The 19007-nt window shown below is 38.1% G+C and overlaps 1 protein-coding gene across 1 annotated transcript in view; it reads left to right on the top strand.

The window, feature by feature from the left end:
- The window catches only part of acvr2ba (activin A receptor type 2Ba), a 60814-nt gene extending 41807 nt beyond the window's left edge, over nt 1-19007 (top strand). Inside the window, exons 3-11 of the mRNA XM_046848137.1 lie at nt 7119-7225; nt 8250-8398; nt 8871-9014; nt 10470-10613; nt 11456-11604; nt 12944-13058; nt 13306-13444; nt 13755-13885; nt 14546-19007. Coding sequence (XP_046704093.1) covers nt 7119-7225; nt 8250-8398; nt 8871-9014; nt 10470-10613; nt 11456-11604; nt 12944-13058; nt 13306-13444; nt 13755-13885; nt 14546-14740 — 1273 coding nt within the window. The 3' untranslated portion in view covers nt 14741-19007. The remainder of the gene's footprint in view (nt 1-7118; nt 7226-8249; nt 8399-8870; nt 9015-10469; nt 10614-11455; nt 11605-12943; nt 13059-13305; nt 13445-13754; nt 13886-14545) is intronic.

Here is a 19007-nt window from a genome sequence, read left to right on the forward strand (position 1 = left end):
ATATTAATTTAAGGAGAAAGAATAAAAAAAATTCTCAATATTGATACCCAGTGTAAAACATATTTTTTGGACTACCCCATGTTTAATGGTATGAGACATTTTTATTTATATGGTCTAACTCTGAAAGACAAGTTTTGTAAAACAGCCCCCCAAAAAATCTTTCACTAAAAAAAAATTTGTCACAAGTCGATTTTTGGATTCTTTTGTAGACTTGTTTGATAAATATCTGTATTTGAAAATTGGCATTGAAGCTGCAATGGCAATAAACCCAAATTTAAGGGCAGGGGTTCCAGGATTTCCTCACTAACAAGTTGAGAATGAAGGTTTATAGCTGAAAATGGTGGCCATTGCCCATTGTAAAATATAATTATAAGCAAATAGAAAGTGCAGCAGGTCATTCTTTAATTCTTAAAAGAAAGTATTATTGTTGTGAATATGTAACATGTAACTGTTTTTCTTTTACTTCTAAACGCACTAGACTAGAATGTTTGAAGAAAAGTTCTTGGAAGTACATCAGTTCTTCTCCCTATATATATGAGTTTGGCAGCACGCTAGAAATGTTTGCAGAAATAGTTTTTGGATTTGTTTTTTGTCTGACATGTTTGTTCTATAAAATGATGTAAGAAGCCCTGTTTTTATTTTAAATCTGGGAACGTATTTTAAATGGTGCTCTGTATATTTAAATAACATCAACTTTACTAGTAGATCATAACATTAGGAGCTGTTCATCATATCACATTTTATATTGAAAACTGCTAAAAAAATAAAAATTACACTTGTTCAGACACAACTTTACACTCCTAAAACTTTTAAAGCATCAGCGAGCTCTGAGTCACATCAGAGCTGCTTGCATTGTTAGATGGTATATTTAGACGCATTAGGAGCGTACACTAGATTGGCGTAGTGCACGTCTGGAAATGTGGTTATTATTTAGTGACTAAATCTCTTTGAAGTGTCTGAATAGTCTTTTAATGGCCCATCGTTATTTAACATCACACACTTTCTTTTGTCCTGAATTAATTTTCACGCCCTGTGTTCACTGCTGACCTACTTTCCTGACTACCTGTGCACTGGCACAGATGAGACTTCCAGAAATATGTAGAAGTACGTTCAAATGAAGCCGTAGCGTCATACCGAGTTGCCGTATACTTCACGTTTCCCGTTTTTAAATTGATAGAAAGGTTTTACTAGATTTATAAAGTAGGTGTGGCAAAATGGATATCGTGTCATATATACCATTCTTAGTCTAAATTCTTGATTCTGATTGGCTGGGCTTTGTTGCTTTTGTAACCGTTGAATGCACAAGTCATTTTTGTCAATTTAATTGTCGCTTTAACAAATGTGCTGCTTCATAAACTGAAGGAACATGTAGTGTACAGAGTAAGACTTCTCATGACCTTACTTAGGTAAATTAATTATTTTTGTGCATCATTTGACTTTTGACAGTTTTTACAAGGACAATTTTAAAACGAGTAAATTCAATGAATAAAGTCACAAGCAATTAACACTAACAGCTACATTATCAGTGGAGAGGCAGCACAGATGCAAGTTGTACACACAGCCACCCACATACATTTTCTCTCTCTCTCTCTCTCTCTCTCTCTCTCTCTCTCTCTCTCGGTGTGTCTCTCTAATGATATTAAGATTCATTGAAATAAATATATCTTGTAACTACTTTATCTCAGTGTATGATTTAGAGTTTGCAGAATTCTACTGGAGATTTAAAACATAACCAATAATAATCATTGTTATTTTTAATCTTTTTTGTCAGTTTGTTTTTGCACTGCAAACTGGAATGACATTACTAACTCGTAGTGACCATTGTAAAAGCAGGATAATCCATGTCTAGGAATGCAATAAACTGCTTAAAGCCACCACACATTGCTTTGTGTTTGCCGGTTTTTCCACCTCAAGTCATGCATTAATATCATAGACCTTAGAGAGCGCTTTAAAAAAAGCGTTGACATCAATTATCGCAATCTTAGTATTGTCGTATTGTCCAGCCCTCTTACAAATATTCCACTGCGGGTACTAGTTATTTTACTCTTGACATCTGTGTGTGTTTTTTACCGACACATAAGTGAACAGCAGTGTTGTGTTTATGTGAGAATATTGTTTTCATAGTGAAAAACAGTTGCCAGACTTTACATAACAAGAACCGTCTTGAGCTGAAAATGATCGAAAGTGATCGGTGAAGTTTGTTGGTAGAAGGAATAAACTTTTTCCAAACAAAGAAATTGGCTAAAAAATGTGGCGCCGCCTTCTTGCCCGTTCAGACAGTGCTGCGTCTTGTTTATTGTCATACGGGTTGCTAGATAGTAAGGTTGTTGTTGGAATGTATGGCACTCATCTGTAGTATGTGTGTAAGCATTTTCAGGAAAGGAGCTGCCAATGGGGAAGGTTTTCATGTTTCGTTTTGCGCTGTTAGGCTATCATTTAATTATTTTGTTTTGTATAGATGAAAAAATATGGATCTTAGTTTTATCCATCCATCCATCCATCCATCCATCCATCCATCCATCCATCCATCCACCCATCCACCCATCCATCCATCCATCCATCCATCACGCGCTTGTTAAGTGTTTCAAATGTTTTAACTCCTGAATTTCTCTTTTGCCTGTATGTATTATTTACTTGCATCACTAACTAGTATATAAAGAATAACACTTTGTGGCACCCTGTTATTAAAAAAAAAACCAAAATGGAAATGTGTTTATTTCTTTGATGCCACAGCAGCTTTACAGTGATTACATTGTTATATCAATTAAAGAAACGTGTTGTAATTTTTAATGTCATAAAAACAAACGAGTTCTTGTGATCACTTATGGCAGGGGTGTCAAACTCGGGGCAAAATCCGGCCCGACGTACAATTATATCCGGCCCGCAAGATGATTTTATTTAGATCTATTATTATTATTGTTATTAATGGCCCGGCGATATGAAGCGCTGATAACACAAACTACAGATCCCATAATGCCTTACCTAACGCTAGACTACCTGGGAACATTTCAGCGTCAATCAAGTGGAGCTTCTGTTGATGTATTTAACCCTGTTGTACAGTTATTGTGAAGGCCCTCACAATGGCGAAGAGAAAAGTTGATTCTGAAAACAGAGCCTTTCAAAACCGATGGGATTCTGAGTATATGTTTACTGACACTGCCGGTAAACTCGTGTGTCTTATTAGTGGTGCGAATGTGGATGTAATTAAGGAATTGAATCTTAGACGGAACTACGAGACAAAACATCAGGAGAAGCTGAAAAACCTGAATGCAGAGCAGAAGATACAGAAAGTAGAAGAGTTAAAGAAGAATCTGACATTTCAGCAGACGTTTATTACCACAGCAAAATCACAAAGTGAAGCTGGTGTGAAAGCAGAGGAGAAATCAGAGTCACATCAGCCGGTTATTTACTGAGGGAGAGTTTCTGAAGAGCTGCATGATGAAGCTGTGAGACGTCTGGTGTTTGACAGGAGTTATTTTTATGGAGAGCAAAATATTTTAAGTTATTTAAAGTTTAATATAATTTTTTATAAAATGGCATAAGAGCAAAGAAATCTGATTGTTTTGATTTGTTATTTTAACGTTTACTTAAAAGCACAGTTTTGATTGATTTGTTCAGGGTTTTTTCGCATGTTCATATTTCTAACTTGTATATCTTTGACAGGAGATATTTATATGGAGAGCAAAATATTTTAAGTTATTTAAAAGTTAAGTTGATTTATTCTGGGATAATATTCCTGTCTGGTTTATTAATATTTATGTTAAAAAACATTGTTTTAGTGTGTACAATAAATGTTTATCCTGTTCGGCCTGTGACCTAAAGTGTGCTTTGAGTTTTGGCCCCCTGTGCAATTGAGTTTGACACCACTGATGGTATAGCAGCTTTAACCATTAAACCCCTCATCAGCTAGTTTTAAACTGAAATGAATTTAATATCAACAAAGGTTTAGGACTGTAGTTTGCATGAACAGTTCTGCATTAAATCACCTAGCATTGAATAGTATACCTTAACAATGATGGAATTGTAATGAACAAACATTCGGTGCCTCCCAGATGAGAATGGGTTTTCCCTTCCTCTCAAGGTTTCTTCCTCATGCCATCTCAGGAATTTTTTTCTTGCCATATTCACCACTGGCTCACTCGTTAGGAATAAACTTGAAATGCTAATGAAAAAACTTACAGGCACTAAACGTATACAACTTTATATAACCTCTTTATCTCTTGAAAGCTACATTGAAGAAATGTCCATTGTTAAATGCTTTATACAGTAAAACTGAATGAAATAAATTGTCACTTTTGCAATAAATGCAAAGTTTTCTGTCAAAAAGCATTGACACTGGAGACTCCTTCCAACCTTGTGTTAGTTGTTAAAACAGAAACTGTATGTAGTATACTAGAATTTGCTCATTATTATAATTATTGTAGTTGAGGAGAAAATGTGCTGTGGTATGTGAATTTGTAATGATTTTCTGTAAAGGCTTGAGCGGAGTCCAGTAGTGTCAATGGCTGTAGTGCCATACCAATAATAAAAAAAAGCACAAAGTCCTAAAGGCTGAGGAAAAAAACATTTTGTAAATGTCTTGAGAGCCAGAAGGTTGCAGCTTCTCTCTTAGTGCACATTCCCAGTGTACGGATGCTGGCGAGTTATTAAATGGAAGCCTATTGTGAGCCTGCATCTGCAAAATGATTGTATTAAAGTGCTGCTGAATGCATATTGGACTTGTTTATACTTATGCTTATGATATAGCCAGGAAACATTTAATCATATATCATATAACTGTATACACAAAGTTTTTATTTTATTTTTATTTTTGTATTTTTTAAAGATGCTAAAGATGTGCATCATTGAAAAATGGCATTGTGGTTTGCTTTTTAACCCTTAGATCAGAAAATACTCCAACGAATATATCTGATGTAAAAGAAAAAGTAGAATTATAAATACCTCAGCTGCTGAATGAAAAAGGGAATACAAGACTGGTGTGTGTGTGTGTGTGTGTGTGTGTGTGTGTGTGTGTGTGTGTGTGCGTGAGCTTGTACAATATATCGCCCCTTTTCCCTCAGGATATCTGCATTGCTAGCTGGTACAGTAGCTTAAAAATGTGAGAAGAGGTTTGAATTGATTAACACTTTATATCACAGTGCGTAGCTAATGGATTAACTATTTATAGGTGTTTTAAGTGAAAACAGGAATTTCCCCGAAGTACTACAGCATTAAATGTAGCTGTAAATGGACAGAATATTATTAGTGAATAAATCAAAATGTGTAAGCGTTGTTAAATTGCTGTGGTATAAAAAAAAAATCCAGTCTAAAAAAAAGTTTGGCGATCTTAATAGTTAGTCCTCTGTGTGTTAGGCTGCCTCATCAGTGACTTAAGTCTAAATTCACACTGTGGGAAAGGATGACTACAAAAGGGTCAAGTTTAACTTCGAAGAGTAAAAGTCAGCGAAGAGCTCAGAAATTGCAATATTTATTTCAATATCTTTATCACTTCATATCATGTCTGTTTATAATGTTGTCCATCTCTTGGAGCATTTTTTTAAAGCACTTTAAGCTTGTCAGGTCAGTGGGTTTGCAAAATTTGATGTTGCTCAGCATTTCCCAGTAGCACTGGCTCAGCCCTCTGAGGGGTGATCACTCTTCATGTTGAGCTAGCGTTTTGCCCTGGTTTTACTGAAAGGGTGCTGCTGAATAACGGCCTGAGTGCTGACTGAGCGTTAGTCAGGTTGTGCCTCATCAGCAGAATCATCACACTAGTGCTGGATCTCTCCATCTCCTGGCACTTATGTCATTCCTGGTTAGACAGCATTGTTTTTCATTCCTCTGTGCAACAAGGGGAGTGGAGGGTTCACAGTGTTGTCGTGTGTCCTGATCAAGCTCATTTTATGCATTAGGCAATGTTCCACCTAGTCTAAGCAGGCTGGACCTGAAAAACCATTTTAGTGGACAAAAATGTGTTATACAGATTTTAGTTCCCTCACACTGAAGTGTTGGTCGAACGATGTTCCATGATTTCTTTTTTAATTCAATTAATTTTTGTTGTTTTTATCTAAAGCAGCTTTTCAAAGTTGTATAAAAGAGCGTCTAAGTTTTTTTTCCTTATAATTGTAAGTTTATCCCTAATGAATGAGCCAGTGGCGAATGTAGCAACAAAAAAACTCCATGAGATGGCATGAGGAAGAAACCTCAAAAGGAACCAGGCTCATAAGGGAATCCCATCCTCATCTGGGTCTCATCAAATATCCATTACTTACAATTACATCATTGTTGAGGTGTACATTTTATATATAAAAAACTGCATTAGGAAATTTTACTATACATCACTTCACTAGTCTTTGTTCATCATGTAAAATTTTACTTCCGGGTTTAGCTTAAAATATAAAAGATACGCCAACTGAAGCTTAAAAAGTAAACATGGGGGGCAATTTTACAGGCATAAATGAACAGGCATATACAGATCACTTCAAGGTAGCTAACCATCCAAATAATGCACATATTGTCTCTAAAATGTAACTTGCTCAGTATAAGTGTGCATATTCACTGAATGTTGCCACCAACCTGGAATGACCTATTTAGTGCAACAACACTCACCAATTTCCACATTTTGTATTTTGCAACCTGGAACTGAAACAGATCAAGAAATAGCCCATTATATTGAAAATTGCTACAGGTTACAAAATTAATAATAAAAAAAAAACTGGTTATTTGGCCAATTTTGTGAAATTCCTGAATGTCATTCTAGATAGAGATAAGGAAACATAGTCATTTCTTTTTTTACTTGTTGCTGCTGCTTCTTCTTCTGCTTCTTAATATATGAATTTTTATTTGTCCTGTAATTGAGTTTATCCCCTTTAAGTTATGCCCCTATTAGAATTACAAAGACTAGCCTTTTTTCATAATCAAGTATTTTAATCTCAAACACAAATTTAATTATTCTAGTTGCAGAACCACTAATGATTAGTTCCGATGAGTGTTTTCTTGCTTATCATTGCACACTACCACACACTCTCCACACTCAGAACTTAACTCCCCCCCCCTATGATGAACTCTGCACCGAAGCATTCTCTTGGAACAAGGAGAAAGGTATTGTAACTGGACCCTGCTTTCTTTCTTAACCCCAGGCAAGAGTGTGTGGCCACGGAGGAGAACCCTCAGGTGTTCTTCTGTTGCTGTGAAGGCAGCTTCTGCAACGAGAGGTTCACCCACCTCCCTGACGTGAGCGGACCAGGTGAGCAAACCTCCAAACTTTCCTGCACCGCTGGGAAATCACAGCCCTGTTTATTTATTCGCCTTTTATTTTTTATCAGCCGGCGAAACACATCTTTAAATCCCTAGTGTTTAATATGTACTTATTACAACATGCTAGTTTGAAAATGAGCTAGTTAAATCTGTGGAAGCAGGAACTGAATATACAGTAGCAGCAGACTCAGTAATCACATCATTTCTCAGAAGGTGGCATGCTTTTCTTTTCTTTTTTTTGAGTGAATGAATCTAGGTAGGGAGTATACAGTCCATGCAAGTATTAAAGATAATAAGGGTTTTTCTGCAACATGAAGCATTTCCAAACGACGCCACTTTCCAGTTTTTCTCTTGAGGATTACTGAAGTGGAGTGAGGGGAGTAGAAGTGGTGACATGATCTTATCAGTTGGTTAGATATTAACATTTGACACGTAAAAGTCATGGGAGATTATGGGGAAAAAAGAAGCAGGTGACGATCATTGATGTATCGCGCATATATCGTCCAGCCACATATATAATAACGTACTGAAAGGTCAGCTTGGCTTTCAGCTTGGCTTCGAACTCCTCTATCGATTTTTTTCACCTGCGACCTGTTTGCTTGTATATCAGGCAAATCATCTTCTAACTCGCATCTTTCACAAGCATTTAAGCATGGCCACATTGCAGTGTCTCAGGGAAAGGCGAGACTTTGTTCACACAGGACTTGGCTTTTTTTTTTTCTCACTGTTTTAGGAAATGGGAGATAAATTTCTATTATGGTTTGATTTTTTTGGGTTGCCATGCTTTAGGCTCTCAAGAGGGTTTAGACATAACAATGTCTATTCAGTTTTACAAGCTGAATTGTGATTTATCAGTGCCCACCCAACATGCCGCTGTCTCTGTGGGATTATCTGTAGAATTATCTCTCTCTCTCTCTCTCTCTCTCTCTCTCTCTCTCTCTCTCTCTCTCTCTCTCTCTCCCTCCCTCCCCCTCCCCTGTAACATGGTGTTATATGTTTGCTGTCTGTCTCAGTAATCGAGCCCCCTCCTGCTGCACCCTCTCTGCTGAACGTGTTAGTGTACTCCCTGCTCCCAATCACCATGCTGTCCATGGCTCTGCTGTTGGCCTTCTGGATGTACCGTCACCGCAAGCCACCCTACGGCCATGTCGACATCAATGAGGTCACACCCCACTTTTTACTGCTTTATGCTAGATATTAATGCTGCCGTTTATTGTTTTCACCACAGTACTGTATTCTTATAGTATTCCCCTTCTAACCTGTTATTCATTATTGCTTGTTTTACATTTCTTTGGCCTGTTTTTTGGTCCTAATTTAGGGTCTACCTATTCAGATGCTCAGTTTTGTAGTTTTCATAATGACTGTCGCCATCTAGTGGCTGCTTTTGTCTGAATGTACCTCCAATTCATGGTGTATACTACATGTAAGCCTGTGTGTAAATTAGCCAGTGGGATTTCTGTGCTGTTTTATTTAGCGATCGTGAATACATTATAAAACATACTCACAGAACTGCATTGATAATGCTAAAGAAAATCAGGGCGTTCTTCTTTAGAGAATATTGTCGTATTGGAGCACATGCGGCAACAAATAAAACTGACAATTGTTGACTGTTTTGCGTTCTTGTCTTTGCTCAGGATCCAGGTCCAGCGCCTCAGTCTCCTCTGATTGGGCTGAAACCCCTGCAGTTGCTGGAGATTAAGGCTAGAGGGCGCTTTGGCTGTGTGTGGAAAGCCCAGATGATGAATGAATATGTAGCTGTGAAGATCTTCCCCATTCAGGTTTGTTATCGTGCTTTGTTTCTGTTGTTCTGCAGGGAACGATCATTAGACTTCAAAACGTGTGGCCTTCAGACAACGCTGAGTACTAATGACCACGTTGCTGCTGAATTCTCCATCCGAACAGCTCAGAAGGTGTGGACTATTTTTCTATAACAGCAGTCCTGACAATCACATGTGCTACCAGGTCAATCACAGGTTTCTCCTCAATGCACTCATTCTGTTGTTTCTATAGCAACAGCTCAATCAGTTGTATGGTGGACTCTCAAGATAATCTAAATCCAATACTGATTTAAAACGATTTGTCAATTAACACTGAAAATGTTTTGTACAGCAGCAAAAGAAAAATGTGCAAATAAAATGCAGAGACGTAGTATATACAAATATATACATTGCGGTGTATAAATACAAGCGACGAAACAAAAAAAATATAGTAGTTACACTTTCAAAGAAATAGCAATAGATAATATTCAAAATTCTGTTATTGCACAGGAATGTAAGTTAGTGTTATTTCCGCCGTTTAAAAAAAAAAAAAAAAGCATAAACAGTGTGTATGATGGTGACTGGTTCACCGGGACCAGCTCAGATTGTACAGTCTAATAGCAGCAGGAACAAAAGACCTTCAGTATCACTCCTTTTATACAGGGGTGAGAGTCGTTCTCCAGTAATGATGATAGTGTAGCTACCATCCTCCTTTCTCCCAGCTCCTGTACAGGGGAATCAGCTTGTCCAGTCTCTTCCTGTCTGCAGTAGAGATGCTGCTCCATAGAAGATGGCTGAGGCCACCACAGAATCAAAAAAGGGGTTCTGTAGCTCTCCCTGCACTCCAAAAGACCTTAGTCTCCTCAGCAGAAAGTGTATGCGCTTTCTTAGAAATACTCGGCTGTTCATCTGAACAACAAATCGAACAGGACACACAACAAGATGCAAAGAGTCCACACTCTCAATGTCCTTTCCCGAATCCACCACCAGTTTTTTGGTCTTTCCCGTGTTTATCTGGAAGCAGCTCCGTTGGCACCAGTCCATGAAGTTCTGGATCCAGTCCTCTGTACTCCCTGCCATCGTCATCATGATCAGGTCATCAGAGAACTTGTGCAGGTGACAGGTTGCTGAGCTGAACACAAAGTCAGCAGCATCGTTATACCTCATCATGGTAACATTTCTTTAACATTTTTTGGAAGAAGCCTTTAGAGTTTTCATTGCAAAAAAAAAACATTTTTGTCAACAAAATGCTGTGGTATAATGTCATGGTAGGAAAACACTGCAGGACATGCAATTGAAAGTGAATGAACTTCAGCTGGTTCAGCAGTAGCTCAGCGTTGTCTCAGGGTGCATTCCGCTACTCCATTGATTATTTAGCTGTTTCAGCACTCCTCGTCATTTTGGTCTTCACATCCAGCGATCATAGATGTTGTTTGTTAATTCATCTGTCACTGTTTTTCTCTGTCTGCTCTCCAGGACAAGCAGTCATGGCAGAACGAGCGAGACATTTTCACCACGCCGGGAATGAAGCACGAGAACTTGCTGCGATACATCGCTTCTGAGAAACGTGGGACCAGTCTGGAAATGGAGCTCTGGCTCATTACTGAGTTCCATGAAAAGGTTAGAGGTCAATTCCAACACGCTTTATGCGCATAGCAGCGTTATTAACGTTCACAGGTTTATTGTTTTTGCAGACTCTCTGCTACACTTTTATCCACTTTGATCAAACATTTTTCTGTGAATTTCCAGGATGTTTATTGTTGCTGTGTGAATTAGTGCCTGAGCTTGAAATCAATTTAATGTAATTTATTTTTATTTGTGTATTTATACAGTTGTATTTAAGAATGTTTCATGAGCTGCATTTAAAACCCTTTTTTTAAAATAAAAAAAAAAAGCTTTTGACTTGATATAAGACTTTAACAGTAAATGATAGAGCTGAGAGGTTTCAATTCCGGGTTCTGGATTCGTTTCCAGATAATTGACATGACATTCAACTTGCTGTTACCAGAATGAATAAAATAGTGACTGACACTTATTTATTTATTTTTTGTGTGAAAATAAGACTGAGAAACCAATTGGATGTATAAGTGTTTGTTTATACGATTTAGAATCAAGCTCTTGGTGTCACCCAAATGAGAATGTTTTTTTTGTGACTGCTGCCCCAGGCTGCTCATCGGGGATAAACACACATCATTCACTTATATTTAAATTTTTAATTTTATAATTCTGTAAAGCTTCTTAGAGGCCATGTCCTTTGTGAAAAGCTCTTTAGAAATAAACTTAAATTGAATCGAATCGAAAAGTGGAGGAATGGAAATGCTTACTGTATTTTGCACAGAGAATAAATCCAGTATGAACTAGAAGCTTCTGCAGTGGTCTTTTCAGTCGTGCGCTAAACATAAGTTCTGTTTATATTAAAGCATTGTGAAATTGAGTTTGTACTGACGTGCTCTGTTCTGCAGGGTTCTCTGACTGATTATCTGAAGGGCAGCGTTGTTAGCTGGAATGAGCTATGCCACATAGCGGAAACTATGGCTTGTGGCCTGGCCTACCTTCACGAAGACGTACCACGATACAAAGGAGAAGGCCCTAAACCTGCTATTGCTCACAGGTAAGACACATGAGTGCGAGAGGGGAAAAAAGTCGATCGTGACAGAAAATGTGTGTGAAAAGATCTGTGTAACCTTAGTGTCCCCACTGATCCAGATAAATCAGAAAATTATTTGTATAGTAATCATCTTTAATTGTCCACTCTGGGACAACAAGATGGTGGATAACAAAGTACTGCGGTTGTTGTGCCTGCAATGTTCATCCGTAATAGCATCAATTGAGAATGTAAAATAGATTGAAGTGCTTGACGGAAGGTAAGTTTTTTCCGAGTGGACGGACAAGTCATGGAAACCATTTAAAAGCGCCAATGGAGGCCGAGTAAAATTAAAATGCAGTTTTGAGATCTATCCAGATTTAATATAGATATAGCCTGAATGTAATCTGTCACTTGTGCGGCGGCCTGGTAAAATTCTTTACTTAGTAAAATTGGGATATTTTGTGCTTTGACATTTATGTTTTCAAAAACATGCTTTCAATGGTTCTCGTTTTTTCACACATCTTAACCAGATGTTCAATTATAATGTAAAAATTCTCGAAATCTTAACAAGTAAAAAAAAAAAAAACGCAGTTGCATTTAAAGATTACAGTCCAACTGTAATGCAGGAGATATTGTTACAGTTTGTATCTGATTACTGGAGACTGAATAGATTAGACTTTGACAGTTTGGCAAGATCAAAGTCTGTCAGGAAATCACATTTGACTGGCAAGGCCTGATATACATTTTGGAAAGCTGAGTGTTTGTACCACTGCGCTAGTTAAACTGACCCTCATACCCAATATGATCTTGAACTGTCAAAAAAGAACATTATATGAACAAACGTTTGTGGACACTTGACCATAAGATTGGTATGTGCTTTTTATACATGCCATTTGACATTTAGTCCCCGTTTGCTGTTATAATGGCATTCACTCTTCTGGAAGATGTTCCACTTGTGCTCATTCAGCCACAAGGCTGCTAGTAAAGTCAGTTACTGAGGTTCCATTTCATCCCAAAGGTGTTCAATAGGGTTGAGGTCGGAGCGCTATATCAGGCCACTCAAGATCTTCCACTGCATCTCATGTAATTCATGTTCTGGTTCAAGTGAGAAGAAAGTGTAATGCGACCGCATCCAACGACATCCTATTTAATAGTTTGCCTCCAACTTTGTGGTAACAGTTTGGTGAAGAACCACGTGTTGCTGGAAAAGTCAGTTGTCCCAAAACTTGTGTCCAGATAGTCCATGTTGAAACCCAATCTTTACAGAAATCGGATGAAATGATAATCTGTTGGGCTTTTCTTAGGTGAAACATTTTGCTTTTGGTTTCTCCTTAAAACAAACTTTGTTCACGCTAATTTGCAGGGACTTCAAGAGTAAAAATGTTATGCTGAAGAACGATCTGACTGCTGTTATTGGTGACTTTGGGCTGGCGGTGAGGTTTGAGCCGGGAAAAGCTCCAGGAGACACTCACGGCCAGGTAAGAAAAGGTTTTCTGATGGGGGAAAAAAGAGAGCTCACTGGATTTGTACGATGCAGAACAGCCTCAGAAACGTTCAAATTATAAAAAGGAATTGCATAAGACGGTTCAGAAGTTTATTAATGTTCAGTCATGTTTAAACTCAAATGTAGTATTTTCTGCCAGCACACGATTGAAGCTGCACAGTCCTGCACATGAGTTTTATGTATTAAAGCAAGTGATGTGATGGGCATGATTGTGCTGCTAGGTTGGTACACGGAGGTACATGGCACCTGAGGTGCTGGAGGGAGCCATTAACTTCCAGAGGGATGCATTTCTGAGGATAGACATGTACTCCATGGGACTCGTGCTCTGGGAGCTGGTGTCCCGCTGCACAGCCGCTGACGGTGAGTGCTTGTTACTGCTATTAATGAACCGAAATATGTTAAGAGTCTGTCGCAATGCAAATGTCTATTTTCTTATTCATATTTTAAATTAAGCTCCCTAGACAATGTGTCCTGTCTGTTTGGGGGACCATTTATGTTGTTCGGAAATTGACTATTTGGGTTATTTCTTTCGACCTGCTATGAATAAGATTTTTAATATTGAAAGAACTTGAAATGTCATCACTCACTCCAAATCCAAGGTGAGGAATTCTGTTGGAAGTCCTGGTGCTGTGACTCTGGTCGTCTAAGCTGTCGATGTTTGTCCATACAGGTCCAGTGGACGAGTACATGCTGCCCTTCGAGGAGGAGATCGGACAGCACCCGTCCCTGGAGGACCTGCAGGACGTCGTAGTACACAAAAAGATGCGGCCCGTGCTGAAGGAGTGCTGGCTTAAACATCCTGTAAGCATGTCTATGAAGGTTTTCTTTCATCCAGGTCATTTGGAAATGTACAGTAGTTTATTAAAGATAAAGGCTTCTCCATTTATCAGTCAGTGCCAGTTAGACAGACTGGGGCTGAGCAGCAAAGATTCAGGGTCCCTGGTTTGATCCTGAGTTTCGAGTCATGGGTATAGAATTCTGGATAATGAGGTTAGGAAACAGGCAGTGATTTTTTTTTTTGACAGTGTATACACTCTGTGGCATTCGAGTTATTGAGCGATTTAATGATTAACTTCTCAAAATGTAATTTGAGGCAATAAAAATCTACTTTTTCATGTATTTCTTTTCTTCCATGGTCACACGTCTGCACAATATAGTGAAGCAACGTTCACTATTCAAAAGATTCCCAGTTTTGGCTCTTTTTTCGGGGGGGCATTGCAATTATAGCGTCATGGCCAAAAAATAGCAAGTATTCAAAATCACTTTTCGGAAGTCCAATATTTTTAAGAGAAAATCATATTTTGATGGATACTACTGAATGTACGGTTCAAATATGTTCCACTTAAAAAAATATAGTCACAAAGTGAGAATTATTGTGCTCATTCTCCTTTTTGCACTTTTGAACCTGCCACCATCTGCCCTGATCAGTGTGTGTGTGTGTGTGTGTGTGTGTGTGCGCAGGGACTGGAGCAGCTGTGCGAGACGATAGAGGAATGCTGGGACCACGATGCAGAGGCTCGTCTCTCAGCGGGCTGCGTAGAAGAACGTCTCTCTCAGATCCGGCGCCTCGGCAGCGGCCCTGCCTCCGACTGCCTCATCTCTGTGCTCACCTCCGTTACCAACGTGGACTTAGCACCCAAAGAGTCCAGCATCTGAGAACGAGCGGCATTGGGGATTTAATAGAAAAAACTCGTAAAATGAAACCCGAAGCGAAAGAAACAACCTTCGTCTTTCCAGACTCAGCGGATCTCAGACAACAATGAATGCAGCTGCTATTTTATCCTGACATTTTTTAAATTAATTATCATTATTGTTATTATTAGTATGATTATTATTCTGATCGGATCAATACTACCAGCACACTTCGCTACTGTATTTTTATCAAGAGAGGAAACACAAAAGTTTAAAAATTAAACAAACAAAAAAAAAAAATCAGAAAAAAAAAAATACAAAACAGCATAAGGACATCTCAGAGCGCATTCAGGTGCCGACTTATGAATGCTGACAAGATGCAGGTACCTCAACTGTTTCAGTTCAGTGTTTTTTTTTTTTTTTTTTTCTTTTTTTTTTTTCTCTTTATATTCTTATTTTTCTGTCTTCTGGACAGGCAAAACCAACCAACACATCAAGCAACCATTCACTATGTTGGAAAATACAACAATGCTGCAAAACCTGAGAGGAACATTTATGACTGTTACATTAACCTTCCTCAAGGGATTTTTATTTCCGATTTTTTTAAGAACTTTTCCTCTCTCTGACTGTGTGCTATTCAAATTCTACGGAAAACGTGTCTTTTACGGAACTAACGGGTGTCTCTAGAACACAACAAAATGTGGAAGACAACTGGATTGTTTATTTTTTTTGTTTGTTTGTTGGTTTTATTTTCTTCATTTGGTTCTGTGCTGTTGAAGCTGGCAACTGTGAAGAGGGGGTCGGTTCAGAATTTTATCATGCGGAAACAAGAATTTAGGTTAGAGAAATTGGCTTTGCATTTTAGAGATAGCGGACGAGGAGAGGATCTGGATAACGTGTTTTGTTTGGTACGGAATTATTTCTCAGGTAACCAGTTTGGGTCAGGGTGTCAGGGGCGGGGCGGGGATTTGTTGGGTGGTTGACTGCCATTTATCCCTAGTAAACAGAAGGAGAAATGCTGAGGGGTCGGTTTTAACCCTAAAGAAATTTAACACTAAAATGTTCATGCAAGACCATGATTTGAGTGTATGTGTGTGAGTGTGAGAATATGAATGAATCTATGAGTTGTGTGTGTGTGTGTGTGTGTGTGTGTGTGTGTGTGTGTGTGTGTGTGTGTGTGTGTGTGTGTGTGTATGTATAGTCTAGAGAGACCTTATGAAAGGTTTGGCCCAAGTGGCCTTCAAAATATATATATTTTTTTTCTTTGCAAAGTCCACGCACATATTGGATACCAGGATTTAAGGACCTTGACTGAAACAGCAGACTCATGATCGTTTAGAAAGCTTGTTTTTGCAAATCTGAGAGATTAGAAGGATTTCGATTTATCGACTCTCAAGTGTGTCCCTTTTGCTTATTATCAGTATCTCAGAGGGACCAATTTTTAAGAATTGGATCTTGTGGGTCCTACATTGTAGATACTACACTTACAGCGCAATAGGCATGACATTCAGCCCAGTCTTTTATTAAGAGTGACTGAAACGCATTTGCTCAAGAGAGAGAGAAAGAAATAAAAGCAGGAACCCTTGTTTTTGTCTTAAAAGTGGCCACAGTTCACATTTCTGTTTGCCACAGTATAACCCATGAATGTCCACAATGCTGCTGTTTCCACTCAAAGCTGAAATATTTCTGTATATTTTTTATTTTCAATCCATTTCTTCTTTGCATTACACATGCGACTTCTCAGTAGAACTCATTTTCCAAATGCAACGCAACATTAAAAAAACGACAAGGCTTCCGAGAAGAACGAGCGCAAATCTAAACAATAAAAATTTGTAAGATGACAAAACACAAAAAAGTAAAAAAAAAAAAAAAAAAAAAGACAAAAAAGAGAGAGGGAGAGAGAGATATTGTTCATGAACCACAGACCACCTCAAACCAGAAATACCTCAAATTTTTCTATGTGTATGACTTGTGTTATGTATTCAGTTAGCTGTATTGACTTGTAGTGAGTATATTTTGATTTAAGTTGGCTTTTAAGATTAGGGAGTTTTGGAAAAATACATAAAAAAAAATTGTCCAAAATCTTTTAAGAAGTGCTACCACATTATGGTGTATAAATAGAAAAACCCATGTAAATAGCTGTAAACAGATGTAGAATTCTGCCTATCTTTGAGACCAGGGCATTAATCCCTTAATTTGTGCCGGCTGTTCTGTTCTTTTTAACTCTCCTTTTCTTTCTCTGTCACTCAAAGGGACATTGAACCTTTAATATCGGATTATATGAACCTTTATAGGATGCTCTTCTCTTCTCGTGTCCGATACGTACTGGATTTGACATTTGGAAATTAACTTTGAAGTTTTTTCCTTTTAGAATAAACTACATATAAACTAGCGCGCATCTGAAGTGACACATTGTCGCTCGCTTCACCTCACCAAATTATCTCTTTCCAAATTGAAACCAAAATTTTGCTGGCTTTTATCGGGCACGCCGTACTGATGTTGTTATACAGCTAGTCATGTTATAAGCTTTCTTTCAGGGCATGTAATTAAACAAACAAACAAACAAAAAAAAGAGTAAAAAAGGTTTGGTGTCCCTCTGTTTTCCTCACTCTTCCTCATGAGGCTGTGCAGCGGTTGCTTCGTGTTTCTTTCTATGTCCTGACCAGAGCTTTAAGTTATTTTTTACAAATTTTTATTATTATTCATGGTGCCATATAACTTCTCCGGGATATTCACCTTCCATCTGCAGTGCTGGATGTGGGTAGAATCAGGCCTGTGTGCGTGTGTGTGTGTGTGTGCGAATGTGAGTGCGTGCTGAAGCTGGACTGAAGCTTCCAGGGTGGCCTGTGATCACAGGGAATATTTTGAGGCCATCTTTGCACTCATGAACTCAGTGTAGGGTTTTTTTTTTTTCCTATTTTTTTCCCTCCATCCCCCCCAGTGCTAAAGATAAATGAACCAGGACCAGTTTTCAAATAATATCAAATACTTGTTGCCAAACCAGTTAGAAATGTGTGAATCCCAAAACTCGAATCTCTAATAATCTTTACTTTACATTTAGTCTGTTAAATACCTTTTTAAAGAAGATTGATCGATCGATCGATTGATTGATTTCCCCAAAGCTTCCACTGACTTTCATGCCTTTTTTTTTTTTTTTTTTTACCACAGTTCAATTGTTGTGTGTGCGTGTGTATGCGAGCTCGGACAATGTAGCAAGCAATATCCACAGCAATAGCGTAGCATTCTCTTTGAAGGGATTAAACCTCTGGGCGACATGATCGATCCCCAGGTACTATACCAAATCATTGTCCTTATAGTTGACCTTAGGCTGCTGTTGTGTGATAATGTACACGTTCCCATCTTTCAAATATTTTTTTTTTTTTTTTTTTTTTTTAATAATACTAATATGTAGTCACGTATTTTCTTTTTAAAAATTGCAAGATGGTAACCAAAGTTTTGTTTTAATTAGTGTCTGTGGAACAGGTAATGCCTCATGTCTACTGATCTAGATATACATTTTTTATATATATATATATATTGTGTTGTCCATTTGAGGAATCTGGTGTTAAGGTGATATTACGTTCAAACTCCTTATTATTGTTATTTTTTACATTTTAAAAAAAGCTCTAAATCAGGATAAACACTATGATCAACATCATGGATCACTGATGCAATACAACACCTCATCTATTAATTTCCAGGCACTTAAGGGGGCGTTCTTGAGTATTTCCTAAGATGTTATCATGATGTTTTTTGTGCCAATTGCGTGACCGTTGCGTTCCCTGTAATTCATGTCACTTTATGCCAGGTATGTATTTCCGTTTATACATTTTGGGTTTGAAAAGTGCTTGATTTTAGCTTGTCTCTTTTACAGTAGGCACGGTTCTCTAGAAAAATGGTTCACTGGTTCATATTACAAAGATGGCCTCATGGAAAGCTAGATCATTTCTAAATTCAGGAACGTTACAAACCTCTCATTTTCAGGGGTGTTCTGATGTGCCTGTGTTATTTTGCTGAAGCAGCCGCTGTTTTCTCTCTCGTCTTTATCTCTGTCGCTCTCTCTGCCTCCCTGTTCCTCCCTCTCCACTTTGGTTGTAATACTTTTCAGTAAAATAGTATCTATATATACTGTATATGATATCAAAATCTCTAAAAACGTGACCAGCTGTAACTCTGGATGCAGTCTTAGATCCAGGTTTTCAGGAACCGATTACCTCAGAGCTCATGTGAATCAGTGTTGCTAGCTGGATAGTTGTTGACAGAGAAAATTTACACTATTGTGTAACACACA

Source organism: Silurus meridionalis, chromosome 4, assembly GCF_014805685.1.
Source record: "Silurus meridionalis isolate SWU-2019-XX chromosome 4, ASM1480568v1, whole genome shotgun sequence".
NCBI classification, from domain to species: Eukaryota; Metazoa; Chordata; class Actinopteri; order Siluriformes; family Siluridae; genus Silurus; species Silurus meridionalis.